General features: G+C 39.0%; 2 protein-coding genes across 4 annotated transcripts in view; both read right to left on the bottom strand.

Annotated features, from left to right (window-relative positions):
• Window positions 1-2,285, bottom strand: part of map4k2 (mitogen-activated protein kinase kinase kinase kinase 2) — a 44,986-nt gene extending 42,701 nt beyond the window's left edge. For 2 of the 3 annotated variants that reach the window (XM_079671715.1, XM_079671716.1), the window contains exon 1: window positions 1,885-2,284. In XM_079671715.1, coding sequence (XP_079527841.1) covers window positions 1,885-1,977 — 93 coding nt within the window. In that variant the 5' untranslated portion in view covers window positions 1,978-2,284. Of the gene's footprint in view, window positions 1-1,884 lie in introns of all 3 variants that reach the window. The other variant, XM_079671717.1, reaches the window with a different exon arrangement.
• A 2,307-nt stretch (window positions 2,286-4,592) lies between these two features.
• men1 (multiple endocrine neoplasia I) overlaps window positions 4,593-18,787 on the bottom strand; it is a 17,552-nt gene continuing 3,357 nt past the window's right edge. Inside the window, exons 4-9 of the mRNA XM_079671119.1 lie at window positions 17,180-17,220; window positions 16,964-17,051; window positions 16,521-16,657; window positions 13,658-13,802; window positions 12,678-12,851; window positions 4,593-5,824 (exon numbers count right to left, since the gene is read on the bottom strand). Coding sequence (XP_079527245.1) covers window positions 5,312-5,824; window positions 12,678-12,851; window positions 13,658-13,802; window positions 16,521-16,657; window positions 16,964-17,051; window positions 17,180-17,220 — 1,098 coding nt within the window. The 3' untranslated portion in view covers window positions 4,593-5,311. The remainder of the gene's footprint in view (window positions 5,825-12,677; window positions 12,852-13,657; window positions 13,803-16,520; window positions 16,658-16,963; window positions 17,052-17,179; window positions 17,221-18,787) is intronic.

The raw sequence follows: 18,787 nt of genomic DNA, 5'->3' as shown, positions 1-18,787 counted from the left end.
CCTGCCTGTCAGCCTTCCATCTGTGCACAAACTTATCTCGTGCTCTCATTGGTCATGTGCGCGTTCGTGTGTGTTGGAGGAGGGGCTCTGTAAGGAAGTCTGAAGGAAGTGGCAGATTTTTTTCGGCTGCGTAGTTTCAAATTTTAGCGCACTCGGGCTGGTTTCTGCATTCTTACCTACACTACCTTTAATATAATGGTGAAAGGTTTAATCTTTAGCTAATTATTATATTTTTTAAAGTTTTTCCTTCGTATTGTGTGTCAACATTTGAATTTATAAAGTAAATACATCTGTATATACATCTGTAAAATAATAAAGTATATAATTGGCTTCCAAAATGTATAGTATAAGACAAGTATAAACTAGTGTAAAAGTAAAATACTCAGGCTCAAATAGAATAGTACAAATATCTCAATGTGTACTTAAGTACAGTACTTAAGTAATACTCTTAGTTGCTTTCCACCACTGCATGTCCTCCCTCTGTATGCAGAGCTGCTGCTGCACTGACTGATGTTCAGCCCAGAATATAATGTGCTAGCACACCTGTTATAAATAAACCACTGAAAATAAAATAAAAGCAAACTGATTTCTCATTGGAAAGAAAAAGAAACAAAATAAATGTGTTCCGAGCAGATTAGTCTCTGATAAAGTGCCACATGTTTCTGGTGCTGCGTGTATAAAAAGAAACAATACGAATTATTGTGTTTCTTCTGCAGGATGCACAAGGCACCGGGGCGGGGGGCAGGATGTTTGCACCCCCAACCTCAAACTGTGACGTGAACACACACAACATGAGCTACTATACAACTAAATACATACACAGGTTAAATGATATACTTTTGACTGTATTGTTTAAAAGTAGCTTTCACGACCTCTTAAAGACAACAGTTAGGCCTTATTCAGTATGCTTGATTTGTCCACAAACAAGGTCAGATATGACAAATAAAAAAAGCAAATCCTCACATTTGAGAATACTTGACATTTTGGTTCGACAGTCAATTACATTTTCGAAAAGTCTTAGATGAATTTAATGTTGATCAGGCAGGTAACTCATTTCAGGTATTTCATTTATAAAATAAGTTATAAACAGACTTCCATGTCTGATTATTTTGTACTTTATATGTATGGAGTACCTTTTAAGAAACATACCAATATTGAAACATTGTGATAAGATATATATCAATTTTTTGTGTTGAATCCATCCTCTCTAATACCTATTTTACAATATAAAGTATGTTTTTTTCCTATAAAGTGAAAATAATTTTTTTGACATCGAACGATCTGTAGGAGAAAGTGCGATCAAACCTTTAGAGAGAGAATAATAAGATCTTGATAAATCTCTTGATATCCTGCCTTGGGTTATGAAAAACCTCCCATATGCAGCGCTGAGATTTATGTATTAGAGTGTTCTCCTGAAACAGTTTCACCTTGATGAGCTCGAGCTGATGACAAAGGTAACTTATTATCTTATCATGTCATCTTCAATTGGGTTTATGTGATGGAAATGTGCTCACTGCATACATAGTTTTGTATCCTATCATATCCATTTTCCACATTCTTTTAAACCTGTCTGTGACTTGGATAATAAATAAGTAAGTGTGTTTTTATAATTTATATATATATATATATATATATATATATATATATATATATATATATATATATTGATACTCAGATTCAGTTCCTGATTACATCTATTGACATTAAATTAGTTTTTGTAACGGATTACATTCTGAAGTAGCCCTCCCAGCCCTGGATATCTGATATATTGAGACTTCTGATGCAGTCACCTTGATGACAGGAAGTGTTAGAATCTCTGCTATAACTTGGTGGCAGTCTGTTTGTTCTGCGGTGAAAACACGCGGAACTGTTCTCCTCACTCACCTTGAACACATCTCCATAGGTGCCGCACCCAATCCTGTGAATTAACTCGTAGTCATCCAAAGGGTCCAGGAATGACACCCCTATCCGGTCCATGTTTGGAGGCACCTCTGGGTGCAGTGTGAGAGCCTGGCGGGCTTTCTACTCACACATCACCGCTGTGGTAGTCCGTGGAGAAAGCAGCAGCAGCGGAGGAATACAATGTGAGTGACTGGCTGGCTGGCTGATTGGAACTAATTGGAGGTGAATAATTGCTGGTGTATAGATCCCGCTGGAAGACGAGACGCGCACTCCGCGGAGGCTGACAGCTAGAGGCGTCTGTGTGCAAACAGTCCGTGCTGCTGCAGGAGCCGCATCACGCATGAGCAACGACTCCACACTGTAAAAAACACAAGTGGATGACATCAGTGAGAGTCAGTCTTGACTCAGTCTGGCGATGCTATTTTCTGCCAAAAATAAAAGGACAAATGTCGGAGTGATAAAAGAAACATATTCTTGTTAATTGAAAACCATACCCTACGTTAACATTGTTTTCCATTTTTGAGTCATAGTTTTAACTTTTGTTGAGAATTTTGACTTAAAAAGATGTAGGGCTACTCCTCCTAATCTACTATGCATGCTAGCTATAAACTATGTCTTTCAATTATGAATTGGGCTACATATTTTATTTTTTAATTCTAATTTACATAGCCTAGTTTTGACCCAACTCCTCGTCATATGTCATAATTTCAACTTTAAAATGTTCAACACTTAGATAATCCAAAAATCAGCTCCTAAATTCTAACCCTATCTCCTATTCCTTGTCCTCTGAGTGAAACGTCACGGGGTTAAGGGATAGTGGATAGGAGAATTCAAAAGGACTTAGGAGAAGAGACTGCGGTACTTTAGAGAATCCGAATGCACTTTCACTATCTGACGTGTTTATGATGCGCCAGCGGACGTCATTGTGTGCGTCTGCTGCTGTGGTGAAACTATGGAGACTACAGTGTTCTATACAACGGACTACAACATGGATGTTTAATAAGAACGAGGGACTACTTTAAACTCATCTAGAGACTCTGCACCGTGCTCTGATGCTGTTGTTTTATGCTTTATGAACGTGGACAACAGAGAAACATATTCTTCATGACCAAAGTTGGAATTGAAATAAAAAAGGAAAGTGAAATTTATGCTCTTCACCCTCTCTCTCCGGTCCACATTAATACAAATGATCCCAATACTTATGATTGTATGAAAATATCTTAAAATCAATACAAATGTATTTATTATAAACGTTAGTCCTTAACACCTATCACTGTGTACATCACCATTCAAACATCTTTTAAAAGTTGAACAAACCCCACAAAGCTCAGTGAAATGTTGACTTTATTTGATCATTTCAGTAAAAACTAACGTTCCTATTTCTCTTTTTGATTATAATACTGATGAACGTTCAAAACAAAGCACTCTGGCAAGTTACCACATACATTTCAAAAAGCTTAATAAGCACCGTAACTTTCATGATATAATTTCTCCGTCATAATCGTTTGTTTCCGTGAACGGCCGACTGTTGCGTGACGCAAATGCTGCGGCTGCAAGACATTGTGGGGCAGCATTTTCTCCTCTCCTTTCGGTTAGGGAGGTCCAGTGGTTCCTAAGCTAAAGGAGGTTATAAAGGAAGTTTGAAACCTCCTTTCCTTTCATTTGGAGAATTGGAACGGCACTTATCATGGCTGTCACTGACGTACTTCCGGGTCATTTCACGTGGTTAGGAAGGTTCCTAAGCTAAATGGACTATTGGAACGCAACCCAGGGCTATAGGCTCCTGTGTGTTTAGTGCTAATCTTTATATGTTCAGTCTATGGTGTTTATTTATAAAAGATATTGACGCAGTATGGCATGATGTTGACATTAAAAGTCGACATTTTGATCTATTAATCAAAATATTTTGAAGTCAACATTTCAAATTAGCTCAATATGTGGATTTCTCGCATACTTTGACTTGTTAGGTCAGAACAATTACTTTTTGTGATGATTGTGTTCTAGTAAATGCTTTGAGTAAAAAGGTCAAATGATTGACTTTGTATTTCAATTAAATATAGAATAACATCACACATTTTGACTTTGTAGTTATTTATTCAAAAAGTAACTTTTTATCTCGTAATTTTAACCTGGTAATATTTATTTATTTGTGTTGGAAACGTGCTCACTTTATACTTTTAGTTTTTAAACTTATCACATCCATTTTACACATTATAAATCTGTTCTGTGACTTGGATAATAAATAAACAAGTGTATTGTGTGCGTATTGATTTTTGACCAAATGAAACTATAATATTTGCAGGCCTATTGACCTGAGCCAGGTTAATCCATGGATGTATTAAAATAACAACGTCAGGCTGCTAAACAATGACATGAATAGTTTTACTTTGAGTTTTTCCCCCCCTTCTTGCATCTAATGTGTCCAATAAAAGCCCAATCCAATCATGTATACTCTTATTTTCTTAAGAATGGCATGTAATTAAGATCATTTTTTGATTTCGTGAGACCACCCACAGTGAGCAAATATTCTCTGGAGAGATGAACCACTGCTTTTTTACTGAATGAAGCAAAGACATACTACTTCCCACTGCAGAAAAGGTGACAAAAAACCTGTTACAGTGTAGAGCCTCTTATAGCTCAGTCAACTGTGACCATGTGTTCTTAACTTCTTATATATCTAATACACCTCCTCAGATCGCATTATGTTTTATTTTAGTTCTTTATTACTTGCAGATACAAAAACAACAACCACAAGTCCTAAAGCATATAGGATGTAGCAGGGTCCCCTAATGTGGCTCCTTCAACAGTGCATGGTCTTCCTGGTCTTCTCTAATCATTAGAAAAAAGCCTCGCTTAGCTATTCTCAAAACTAAAGGCCACCTACTTTAGAAAGAACAAAGGCAAAGTAAGGCAACAAAGAGCTAGCAAGAAAGAAGCTGTCGATAAAGCAGAAGTGGACAATGTTACACAGTAACTATCCTAAATAAATCAATCACTTCCAAGGCTTCAGTCATGGACAGGTTCCTAATGGTACAAGTTGATATTTACACGCCTGTATGTTGTATTCTGGTCACCCTCCTTACTTTGGCTTCAAAACATCTGCATGTAAGTTAATGAGAATGTCATAGTAAGTGCGCAATTGGCTGCCAATCAAAACACAAACTAAGGATGAATGAGTGCTTACAATCTATCAAACAAGGCAGAATTTGTTTTCCTGGTCCTTATAAAATAAAAAAAAACTGTGAAATGTTCACGTCATCAGTTCAAACCTGATATGTGACGCTTAACTCGAGTGTGACTGAACTGGACCTCTGGATGAAAACACTGGTCTCACAAACAAAAGTGAGGTTTATCGGCTGTCGGTTCACAGTTTGTCCTACAGAGTCTCCTCCTCCAACAAATAGCGTGTCTAGAGAGACTTGCGCTGGCGCTTCATGAAGGACATGGAGTAGTCCCCGGTGGGGGTGCTCTTCTGCCTCTTCATCTGGACCTGGGACTGGGCGGTGAGCTGCAGTTTGATGGCACTCGAGTTCACCTTGGCCGCACACAGCAGCCCCTTCATCCCCTTCATCTTCTCACTCTGGAAGGTGACCACAGGCCCGGAGGGGGAGGGGGAGGAGGGCGAAGAGTCCGGGCTGGGGGGTTTTCCTTCTGCGTCTACGCCCCGAAGGCCCTGGGAGGAGCGGCGGCGCCCCCCTCCGTCTCCCACCTTCTTGGGCGTGGCTGCTGGGGGTGTTTCTGTTATTAGCTGGCTGGAGGGGGAGGTGGGGGGGACAGCAGAAGGGCTGGAGCCCTGCTCATCCAGCTTGGACTCCCTCCTGGGGCCCCGCCTGCGGCCCTCCCGGGGGTCGTCGCTGGACACGTCGTCATCATCATTCTGGGGCTCAGGCTCCTTAGTGATGATAGTCACTCTCTGACGCACCTTTGGGATCAGAGCAAACATTTCAGATATAAGATATGGACACATGCTGTTCATAACCTACAGCATTCATCTGTATGCATTTCATAATTATTTATTATTACAATAAACAGTATTTTATATTTGACTGTACAGTATTTAAATTTCACATTCTGTTCTTGCTTATCTTCTTTTCTATTTTTAAATGAATATAATAAACTTAATTGATATAGCACCTTCCATGCAAGATGCAGCCCAACATGCTTTACATAGACAAGATTCATAGAAATAGTGAGGAACATAATACAAAACAAGTTATAAAAAAAGAACACTGAAAGAGTTAGATCACAAAACAATAAAAGATGAACAGGGATACCACTCAAATTAAAAAGATAGGTCTTTAATGTACTTCTAGAACTTCCAGTAGAGTTTGTTGTTCTAAGATCCAATGGGAGGCTGTTCCAGTGTTTCACAGTTAAGAAGCCTCACCAGATTTCTTGTGAAATACTTGAGGTACTTCTAAGAGAAAGGCATTGGACTCCTCCTGGACAGACTCCTGTGTATACTTGGTCAATTACAACATTCCCTGCAATATTTAGCTTATTGTATTTTATTTGACATGTATATAGTTCACCTCATCTGCATTACTCGCACATTGGTTTTGCAACATAATCTTGCACTATTTTATTTCTACTCTGTTTCTTTTTGCATTATGTTTATTTATTTTTTTATAAATGTGTTTTATGTCATATACAGTTGCAAGAAAAAGTATGTGAACCCTTTGGAATTACCTGGATTTCTGCATAAATTGGTCATAAAATGTGTTCTGATCTTCATCTAAGTCACAACAATAGACAAACACAGTCTGCTTAAGCTAAAACCACACAAACAATTATATGTTTTTATTGAACTTACCATGTAAACATTCACAGTGCAGGGTGGAAAAAGTATGTGACACCTTGGATTTAATAACTGGTTGACCCTCCTTTGGCAGCAATAACCTCAACCAAATGTTTCCTATAGTTGCATATCAGACCTGCACAACGATCAGGAGGAATTTTGGACCATTCCTCTTTATAAAACTGTTTCAGTTCAGCAATATTCTTGGGATGTCTGGTGTGAATCGCTCTCTTGAGGTCATGCCACAGTATCTCAATTGGGTTGAGGTCAGGACTCTGACTGGGCCACTCCAGAAGGCCTATTTTCTTCTGTTGAAGCCATTCTGTTGTTGATTTACTTCTGTGCTTTGGGTCGTTGTCCTGTTGCATCACCCATCTTCTGTTGAGCTTCAATTGGTGGACAGATGGCCTTAAGTTCTCCAGCAAAATGTCTTGAAAAACTTGAGAATTCATTTTTCCGTCGATGATGGCAATCTGTCCAGGCCCTGAGGCAGCAAAGCAGCCCCAAACCATGATGCTCCCTCCACCATATTTCACTGTTGGGATGAGGTTTTGATGTTGGTGTGCTGTGCCTTTCTTTCTCCACACATAGCGTTGTGTGTTCCTTCCAAACAACTCAACTTTGGTTTCATCTGTCCCCAGAATATTTTGCCAGTAGTGCTGTGGAACATCCAGGTGCTCTTTTGCAAACTTCAAACGTGCAGCAATGTTTTTTCTGGACAGCAGTGGCTTCCTCCATTTTATGACCAACTTATGCAGAAATCCAGGTAATTCCAAAGGGTTCACATACTTTTTCTTGCAACTATATATATATATATATATATATATATATATATATATATATATATACATATACATATACATATACATATACATATACATATACATACAATAGGTGCTTTCACACCGTCTACAGTTTGATTTGTATAGAGGGAGCTCTGTCAGTTTTCGAATTACCCATTTGCTTTCGGGGAGCCCTATTTTTCAGAGCACATCCTGCTACTAAATATGTCACACGCACGCTCTGTTGACTGGCGCAGCAGCGCGGATGCGATCAATTGCTATAAAAACACTCTTCTACTAATACAGACGGTGTCACTATGCCGGCGGATGTGGCCGTTGTTGAAGCCTCTTCAGGCTCCGCATCGGCAGGCCTCTCCCTCGGTGTGGAGCTGTCAAACTCGACCCTAACGCCGCTTACAGCCGGCCAACTAAAAGTTGTTTTCCGTTCACGTTTTCATTTTCAGACTCCTTCGCTTCTTTGCTTGTGAATCCGAAAGCTGTGACGCTTGGCTGTTTTTCGTTTTGCCATATTTTTTATTACAAAGCCAGAGTTAAAAAAATATCAATATGAACATTTCAAATACCGCGCCGGCATCACCGCCATAACCATAGCAACGTAAGTAAGAATGCAGCGCCGCCACGTACAGATGGCAACACCCAGACATATTCACAAATATAAAACAAGTATTCAGAAACTGTAATGAACAATAACTATTATTTATTTCAAGAACTGTTATTTAAAGAAACTCAACAATTCTAATCTGTGTGACACTAATATGCACGATTGTTTTGGGCTCCCCCTATTTATCTCAAAGTCAGCCCTCAGGGGAGCTCCCTCCCTCTTCGGGGGAGCCAAGCTCCCCCTAGCTCCCCCCCATTTCGAACAGTGTCTGTGGCTGAATGGCCAGCGATTAGGTGCAGCGCATTTATCATAGGTGATCAGAGCTAACTGCCTGCCGTCAGATTTCATTTAAAAAACAGATCTGATTTTAAGACTATTTCTGCGCTCATAAAGAATGATAAGAATAAGAATAATGCGTATTGAACTGGTTTCATTCATTAGTGAGTTTATTTAACACTAGAACCGCCAATCGGGTCAATTTGTGTGATGTGTGTTGTGTGTGTGCAATGTAACTTTTTTTCAATAAAATATTAAAGTCTCCCAGTCCGTGACTTTTCCTGAAAGTTTGTTATGTAGCACCCTATGTTGTTAAAAATTGCATTCTAATAGCGGGATTTGACGGGTTTAGGTAGGCCTATACAAAAACCTCTGGCGGTTCTAGTGTTAAGGTAATTAGGTACAGTAGAAGCCCTTTTTTATCAGTAACGAATTTAGCAGTTGAACATAAAAGTAAACTAACTGAGGGTCACTTGCAATGACAGTGTTGTGTCTAACTGTAAGCTTGTCACTCAGAGTAACCTACCGTTAATTTAGCTGCTGGAGAAGAAAGATCAAGGGGGGAGGGGGGGAGAGAGCTGTGGTTGATGGGCCATTAGTTGTGTAAATACACAGCTGAGAGCTGCCGTTTCATTCAGACTGTTTAAAAAACGGTAACAACGGACTATTTTTCTTAGCGGATGCATGTCAATTTAAATCAATACATACAACTATTTTTTAAATCAATACATACAACTATTTTTTAAATCAATAAAAACATTTTCTAAATTCATAAAAGCATTTCAATTAATATTGGGAGTCATGTCGTTACTTTGTTGAGAATGTGGCCGTGTAATAAGCGGGATGATTTGCAGCGACTTGTTCCTTATGGGGGAAATAACACCCGTCATGTGTGTGTAGAGGTGTGTGTGGTTAAAACACTTTCATGAAGTGAAGGAATTTCCTTCTATAAAACAGCTGTGGGCAGCAGTGAGTGTCACGGACATGAATTCATAGATCAAGGCAGACTGGTGCACACACTCTCCTGTCCTGCCAGGCGACACGCCCGTTCTAAGCCGTGTCACTCACTCCTCACATCCCAAGACCAAGCATCCCCAAAAAGTGTATTATGTTGTTACATCTCAGATGTTATGTTTCAGTTGTGCTCTGTGTATGTTCAGTGATGCAAACTTGTCCCTTTCGGCGAAATTCGCCGTTTTGAATCCAAAATAAGTCGTTTGTGTGATTCATATAGATCTGCAATAAAAATATTTTTGGGGTATGGGGGGATCTGGGACCCGGAGTAATCTGCGGCCGTGAGCTGTTATGTGCCATCATAACACGCATGGTGTTCTTTTTTTATATATTATAATGAAGTACGAGCTGTGTGCTCGAGTCTTCCTGCCTGTCGGCTCTGCTCATGGATGTATAATAAGGCTCTGCTGCTCCGAGATGATGGTCTAGCTTCAGCAGCTACATTACCTACGGGTGCGTTCGTTAATATTAACTGTGCGTCCGGAGTCACTGTGGCACAGACTGGACCGCTGGTGAACAGCTGTTAGAACGGGCCGTTCAGGTGTTGAGAGCAGAGCTCCCTGTCGGAGCGTCAGAGCGTGATGTGAACTGAAAAGTTTTTCTGTGGCAATATTATTTAAGGAATCGTTGAGCTAGCTAGCTAGCTAGCATACATTGTCACTATCCACGAACGTTAGCTTTAGCCTTCTATTTCTAAGTTTTTTTCATAGGCTATAAAAAGAGGTGGTATAAGTATATATTGTACTTGAGTAAAAGTAGAAGTACTCAGATCTTGTACTTGAGTAAAAGTAGAAGCACACAGATCTTGTACTAGAGTAAAAGTAGAAGTACTCAAATCTTGTACTTGAGTAAAAGTAGAAGCACTCAGGTCTTGTACTTGAGTAAAAGTAGAAGCACACAGATCTTGTACTAGAGTAAAAGTAGAAGTACTCAGATCTTGTACTAGAGTAAAAGTAGAAGTAGTCAGATCTTGTACTTGAGTAAAAGTAATAGTCCCAGAGTGTAGGAATACTCTGTTACAGTAAAAGTCATGCATTCAAAATGTTCCTGAGGTAAAAGTAGAAAAGTATTATCATCAAAATATAGGGAAAGTAGCGACAGTAAAAGTAGACATTGTGCAGATTGGTCCATTTCAGAATAATAGATATGATATGTTTTATAATGATTGATCATGAAAGTGTTCTCAAAGCTGGTCAAGGTGCAGCTAGTTTGAATGACTTTGTATACTGCAGGGTAGCTTGTGGATTTACTCCAGGTGGAACTAAAGTCTGAATTAACACTTGATTATATTTCACATCATTCATCCACATCTGTAAAGTAACTAAATGTATTAAATACATGTAGTGGAGTAGAAGTACACCATGTACCTCTGAACTGTAGTGGAGTAGAAGAACAAAGTAGCAAAACATTGAAATACTTAAATAAAGTACAAGTATCTCAAAATTGTGCCCAAGTATAGTACTTGTTGAGTTTATGAACTTAGTTACTTTACACCATGTGGCTATAAAGATAGAAAGACTTAAGCCTTGCACAGAGGCATGAAAATACATTTTCAAAATGCTCAACAGTGCTGCCAAAATTATAAACTGACTGCTACACAATTTAAAATAAATGCTTTTATATATTTCTATTAGATGTGACTCTTTGGCGTTTCTGTTATTATTAACACTGCTGCTTTAGTTGTTCTGACTGCTAAAATCCTCTGTCATTCCGTGGGGTGGGGGAGCCGGGGGCTCGGATCCTTGTCACCTTTTTCATACCTGATGAGTTTGCATCCCTGTATGTTAAAAAGCCTCAGTCACCTTAATTCATGTAATAAAAACATCTCAGGTCAGTAACACTCAAAGCTAAATGTGCAATACCATGTTCAGCTATGTTACTATTTATAATGTTATTGTTGTTACATCAGAAGATGTACATATTGAAATGATTTCTTAACTTACAGTAGGCTATTTTTTACAATGTGTGTTGATAGGATTTATTAAATTACAATGAATATTTTCATTGTTGAAGGCTTTTAGAGAAGGGTGAACTATAAGCCTGAATTACATAACATTTTATACCTAAAAACATAAAAGCCACAATAAATAAGTCACAATTATTGTAGTTATTTTTACCTCCCGTATTGCTTTCAACCCACCAGCTTTTATGGTGTTGTTACGTCACTAACTGTAAGCTTGTCACATACAGTCTATGGTCACTCAGCGTAACCTACAGTTAATTTAGCTGCTGGAGAAGAAAGATCAGGGGGGGAGGGGGGGAGAGAGCTGTGGTTGATGGGCCATTAGTTGTGTAAATAAACAGCTGAGAGCTGCCGTTTCATTCAGACTGTTTAAAAAACGGTAACAACGGACTATTTTTCTTTGCGGATGCAAGTGAATTTAAATCAATACATACAACTATTTTTTAAATCAATAAAAACATTTTCTAAATCCATAAAAGCATTTCAATTAATATTGGGAGTCATGTCGTTACTTTGTTGAGAATGTGGCCGTGTAATAAGCGGGATAATTTGCAGCGACTTGTTCCTTATGGGGAAAATAACACCCTTCATCCAGATGAGGATCCCTCCGCTACACTTTGGGATCCTGATCGACCGACGAAGCTCCATTAAAATATACATATTTTTGGTGAATTACTGAGTTTAGGGACGTTAATAACGTTTTAATGAAGTTGAATAGAGTATATTCATATGTGTCAGTGATTTCATGTCAATTCGGTGAACATAAGCATAAATGATCGTGGTGAAGATGATGATTAAATTAGGATTAAAAATCGAGAGCTGGGCTGCATTTCCTCCCGTTCGTTTTTTTCGAATAACAAAATTATTTTGTTAAATAACAACATGATGATGTTTTGTAAATGATTACATGTCTCTTATTTAGCACAGAGTATGATATCCGTGACATATGGATCTTAACAAAGTTCCGCTGTACATCCAGCATACTGTATCTGACTTTATTTCACATGAGCTCCAGTATGGAACCCCACTGCACCCCCTGGTGGATCAATGATCCATTGCAGCTGGCTTCATTATAAATACATTTATCTATCACGGGGGCGGTCTCAAGTCAAGCTGGAGGTTTTCCCTTGAGCGAGGGCAGATCACGTATCAATCACGGCCCTCGCGTTTCAAACTGTCTGAAATGAATCGCTACATCTGTATATATATATATTTATGTTGCATTGTTGGAGGAGTCTTGGATCTACACTATAGCTACTCTGCGTATGAAAATAAAGCCTTTGAATCTTGAACTTTAAAGCGATGAGCAGGGTTCCTCACCTGAGATTCAAAGCGGCTCAGAGACTGGACCAGGTAGGTGGCCCAGCCCACATGGAGGACCGGCGTGGGGCTGCCCTCCTCCCATTTGCAGATGCCATCGTAGAAACACAGCAGGTGGGCAAAGCATTCTGGGTCCTGAAGTGCAGAGAAAGCAGCTGCCTGCTTTGGGTGATCCTGAAATCAGAGTAATAACTGTTAGTTATACAGAACACATTATACAGGATGTGTCACTCAGCACCCATCTTCTCCTGGTGTCAACATGTGATCTTAATGAAACGGAAAAATGTATTTCATTTGAATTTTGACATCAGCTATAACAAATGTTTTGTGTTACGGACATGTTGACTATGTTTTATATCAAGGACTCACAAATTGGGGTCCAAAGCAATCTGCCATGGGGGAATGAAAAATGTTGGACGACTTACTGGTTTAAATTATAGATGGATAGAATTACAACATTTAATAAAATATAAATAAAATAAACATTAAAAGCTTATATATATATTCTCAGTAGAACGCACATAAGATTAGGAGAGTATCTAAGAATACACACTACAAAATATACAGAATAAAAGTAAAATATATGCTGTGTAGTGGGGTAGTGTAAATAGGCTACATTATGTATGTAAAGTATGTGCTGCACATTTTCCCTTATAATTATGTTATTTTTGTTCAGAAAAACATTTCAGTTATCAACAAACATTTTGAAATGGTTGTATTTTAAATGTGAATGACTTTCTATTCTAGTTCTATGTCATTTGACATACCGTAACCAGAGTCCATATTGTATGTAGCCTTAGTGATGCAGAAATCTCCATTATGCAAACACTACCTATGCTAGGCTGCAGATATCATTATCCAGTTCATAAGCTAAGCTGAGGTGGAGGGGTCTTATTCTCACTTTTTCTCAAGTAAAATCAGACCAGATGGGACATTTTGATCTTCTGGATTGCAGCTCTTTTCTGGAGGGGAATACTTGCCTTGTCAGCTCCGTCTCCCCCCTCTCCCCCCTCCCCGGTGCTCTCTGCAGCAGAAGATGTCTCCTTCAGCAGGGTGGGGATAACGTCATTGGCGATGTCAAAGAACTCCTTGTAGATCTCCTCGTCTTCACGGAAGTAGTTATACCTGCGAGGGTGGGTGAGAGGAAATGGATTTTTAAAATATCAACAGGGAGGAAGTCAGAATATATCCTGTGAGATCAGACCATGTCTTTGACCTGTAACAGGGCATACTTCAAAAAAGGAAAAACAGTTCAAACTAAATACGTGAAATAAACTGGAGCAATCATTTAGAGGATATAGTTAACAGAGGAAAAATACATCTTTCATTTTCTTTCTCTTCTATTCATTAATCAATCATTATGTTTTAATGTTGTATACCTCACCCATTTTTCATCAAAGATAAAAACATGATTTCTAATTCATAGATATTTATTTTACAAAATCTTCCCATTTAGAGTTTATAGTTAATCTTTTACTCAACTTCTTGTTTTTTGTTTTATTTTTGCTACTATTATTACTAGAAATAAGTAATAATCTTTATTATGATTGGATGTGGTGTTTTCTTTCCAAGTAAGAGGGTTTTTATTAAGAGACATGCCAAAAGTACTTTACAGACAGTTCTGTTATAGATATTTCCCCCGAAGCAACTAAACGCTTTACATGACCAAAATATGAAATGATAGTTCGCCTTCGCTCATTTTGAATTTACATTTTCTTTGTACTTATCTAAAATATTGATTCATAATATTCAACGTTTATTAAACAGGTTGATTATTTAACACATTTCAACAGTGCAGACAAGTGAACTTTGAGCATATTTGACCTACAAAGAATCCACTGTTTTTGACACACTGTGTCCCAAGTGAAGAACAATGGAGAGCAGGAAGAAGGAAGCTGATGTATGGGGGGAGAATGTGTGATGGGTCACTGGAGTTATTTTTAGCCGCAGCTCATGAACAGTTTGTCTAAAGGGAGGAGAGGTTGGATGCTTCCTGCCTCACCACACCCTCTATGGGATTCTGCCTGCTGGGAGTGACAACCACAAGAGTGCTCAATCTGAGCCAGAGTGAGAACCACAAGAGTTCTCAATCTGAGCCAGAGTGAGAACTCATCCCTCACATCAACTAGCTTTGGGAGGAGATGGCTGATAAATGCATTTTTTCTTTTATTTATTTAGTTTCAAGAAGTAATATCCCATCAAGGGGGAAAAAGCTTTGCATTGAATGCCACCTTGTGTTCAACTGATGAAACTACAACTAAAGAGGCAGTCCTGATGGATGGCGGCCTATTATCATTTGCAATAATATAGCCCTGCTGTATACATCAGCATTTCAAACAGATTGCTTAATGCCCCTTTCACAATAAAAGTAGGATAACAACTACATTAGAATTCACCACATTTAAAACCAAACAATGCCATAAATCTCTCCACTTTGAACGTTTATTTAGGTGCCCGACCAGATGCACAAACAGCATCTTGTATTCAGTACGGTTAGCTTTGCTTGCTTTGGAAATGTATGTATAATGGAAAAATAGAAATGATCTACAATTATTCAAGAAATGAAGAAGTAATGTGAACAAAGCAGCTGCCACAGAGCTTGGAAACAGACAGACCAGCAGACCTCATTTTAGATCATGGGACATATTGCCTTGCTTTTGGAGCCAAGGCAGAACGTATAAAAGTTAGCGCTGAGCTTCAGTCTGCAATGTTCAAAAACAACAGATAAAGCCAGAGTACTAGGTGTAGTCATGGACTCTGGCCTGAGTTTCAACAGTCACATTAAAACAGTTACTAAATCAGCTTACTATCACCTAATGAACATATCTAGGATTAAAAGACTAATGTCACAGCAGGATTTGGAAAAACGTGTCCATGCTTTTATCTTCAGTAGACTGGACTACTGCAATGGTGTCTTCACAGGTCTCACTAAAACATCTATTAGAAAGCTGCAGCTGATTCAGAACACCGCTGCTCGAGTCCTCACTGACACTAAGAAAGTGAATCACATCACTCCTGTTCTGAAGTCTTTACACTGGCTTCCTGTGTGTCAAAGAATGGATTTCAAAATACTGCTGCTGTTTATAAAGCACTGAATGGTTTAGGCCCAAAATACATTTCTGACCTCCTGATAAATTATGAACCATCCAGCTTTCTGTCCCCAGAGTCAGAACTAAACATGGTAAAGCAGCGTTTAGTTATTATGCTCCAAATATCTGGAACAAACTCCCAGAAACCTGCAGGTCCACTGCAACTCTTACTACTTTTAATTCCAGGCTGAAGACTTTTCTTTTTGTCGCTGCTTTTAATTGAACTTTTCATATCTTAGACTGCACTGTAACTTTTATTATCTTTCCTTTTTATCTTTGCTTTTAAATTAGTGTTTTTAGATATAATTTTATAATATGTTTCTTAATGCCTTTCATTTTTGTAAAGCACTTTGAATTGCCTTGTGTTGAAGTGTGCTAAATAAACTTTCCTTGCCTTACAGGAGGAATATTGTGTTATTATCTGTTTTGTTGTCTTAGGAAACTGCTATTTTAACATTGATAGAATCATGATGATCTTGTTTTATCATGCTTTCATTAAGAATTCTGCCTTTTTAGTTATTCCTCTTTGTACTAGTTGTTTTTAGATGTGACGGAGCGTAGAGATTGTTCGGTTGTCTATGTTGTTTTGGAACGTGTCACAACATATCCCTTGTCTTTTATCTCCAAACCAGATCTACCTACTATACAAAGAAATGACCTGAATCTTCGCAGATTGTAAATTTGACCTCACATTTGAGCAAGACGCCTATTCATTCAGGATTTAACCAGGAGTGTATAAGCAGCGGTGACTCACTCTTGCATGACCTGTGCTGCCTCGGACCAGCACTTCAGAGCCTCCCGCACATCCCGGTGTCTGTAGTGGAAGCCAGCCAGGTACATGTAAGGGTAGATGTGCTCGTTGTTGTAGAACTTTTGAGCCGAGCCGACAGCCTGAGAGAGCGCAGAAACACAGGAGGAATCACACATCCTGATCTCTGAAGATGGACAATACTCTCAATACTTAGTCCTATTTGTGTCAAGTAAAGGCAGAAAAGTATGATGATATTTTTGCATTTATCTTTGAAGGAAACCATTTGAAACCCCATAGTAGTTGGTGATCAGATTTAGTTACTGAGAAGTGGAGCCGACTATCACATGTAGATGTTTTCTAAATGTATAGCTCAACATTTTGGGATGCATTTGAGCCTAAAAACATTTCCTCACATCGTACAAGTCGTCCTTGTTTTTCTTATTTACCTTGAGGTGGATTTGCAGGGGGCTCTCCTTGTCTGGGATTGGCTCCTGATCTTCGAGGTCTGCCAGAGTGCCCATGGCCATAGGATACCTGGACCACCGACAGGAAAAGGAGGGGGGTGTGGAATTTAGCAAGTTTACACATCGACTCTTCACAGTGTGTAGAAACTGTTAGACTTCAGAGACATTTCGTTCCTGACTAAATTCCCAAACTCTCACCTGTCCAGGTCGCCTCGATCGTACAGCAACCATAAGAGTTTCTGTGTTCAGGGAGAAAGAAAAATAAAGAAATCAGTAAGAGCAACAGAAGTGGTTCATGAAAAAAAGATCTAACAAGTTAGTGAAGGGCAAATAGTGGCCCCTCTATTTACCTGTCCCAGGCCTTCATTAGAAACAGGCTTTACATGACTTGTTTTTATAAAATGTCTTAGCGTAGTCTAGCTTTTTTTTTATGTCGTTTGTCTAAATAGGGAATATTTATAGGGGTGAAATATATATACGTTTTTTTTTTTTTTAAATGTATGTTGATCATTTGGTATTATCTCATTTAATAATTTTTTGGAGCAGGTTAACTTTTTAATGTTATGTAATTAAACCCCTACCCATTAAGTACAATTATAATAATTACAATTATACAACAACATTTGACGTGATACAGGGCTCGACATTAAGGACTGCCCGATGGCCCGGGGCCATCTAGTATTTAGCTCGGACAATGAAGCCTCACCTGCTGGCTGCCCGATCGGGCAATCTATTATGACAGTATCATGCAGCTCGCGGATCCAGTAATGAGTGACCCACAGTAAAACTAAACATATCTATAACTAGTTTAGTTAGTTTGAGAGGTAATTAAAATAGCTACGAGTGATATTCTAACCTGAAGTGTGCGTTTTGTCCGCTCACCCGCTGCATGTGATCATGCAGAGCTGCGTGTCGACTCGTCAGCAGCAGCTGATCTCTCTCGCCCGTCAGATTAGACTTCACTCGCGTTTATGTCCATATCGATCAGAACCAGCTAGTTCTAGCTAATGATATGACTACCTGCTTATTAAAAGACACCTAAACAATAAGTGTCGCTATGCAACCGGGTGAGGCCACAAAGTATAGCGCAGCATTATGCATTTGTTTACATGCCCACCGGAACCCCGAGGCATTACCAACAGATCAACGCACAATCAACCCAGACAGGACATCTCTTTCTCCACATTACGTGTTTGACATTAGAATTGACTATTATTGTCTGTCACATACTCTTCTTGTCTGTCACATAAGTGGCCAACTGAAGCGGTATTGCGCTAAAGGGAAATTATTTTGACAGAAGAGATTTAGATTTGCCGGCTAACGGGAACTCCGACGTCACCATGTTGTATGCTTCGCGGATGCGCTCGGCTCCTCTCGACTGCTGCTCGGGTCTGCTCGGTCAGCTTCCGGATGAGGAAGCATTCATTCGACCAACTTACAGTAGATAACATTACAAACATTTTTAACAGGGGCCATAAAGTGTAAATAATGTTTGTTTTGAGAGTTATAACTGAATGTAATGTTTTCTACTTTTTTACATCTGGGAAGGCATTTGCCTTCATCAGATGGAAAGTGTCTTGACCAACAACTTAAGTATTTCTTATAGCTATGCAGGGCATGCAAGCGAGCAAACAAGAGCAAACAAACAAGTGAAATGAAGAATACAATTGGAATTGTAAAATATAATATTGTGGTGGTTCATCTTATAATTCAGTCTAGAGAATGCACCAGACAGCATCTACAGTAAGACCTGGAAAAATCTAAATGTTCTAGGAGGAGGCCCCCCAAACCCTTCGTGTCATTTCG

This window comes from Notothenia rossii (genome assembly GCF_949606895.1).
Source record: "Notothenia rossii genome assembly, chromosome: 3".
NCBI lineage: Eukaryota > Metazoa > Chordata > Actinopteri > Perciformes > Nototheniidae > Notothenia > Notothenia rossii.
This window is presented reverse-complemented; position numbering and strand designations above follow the sequence as displayed.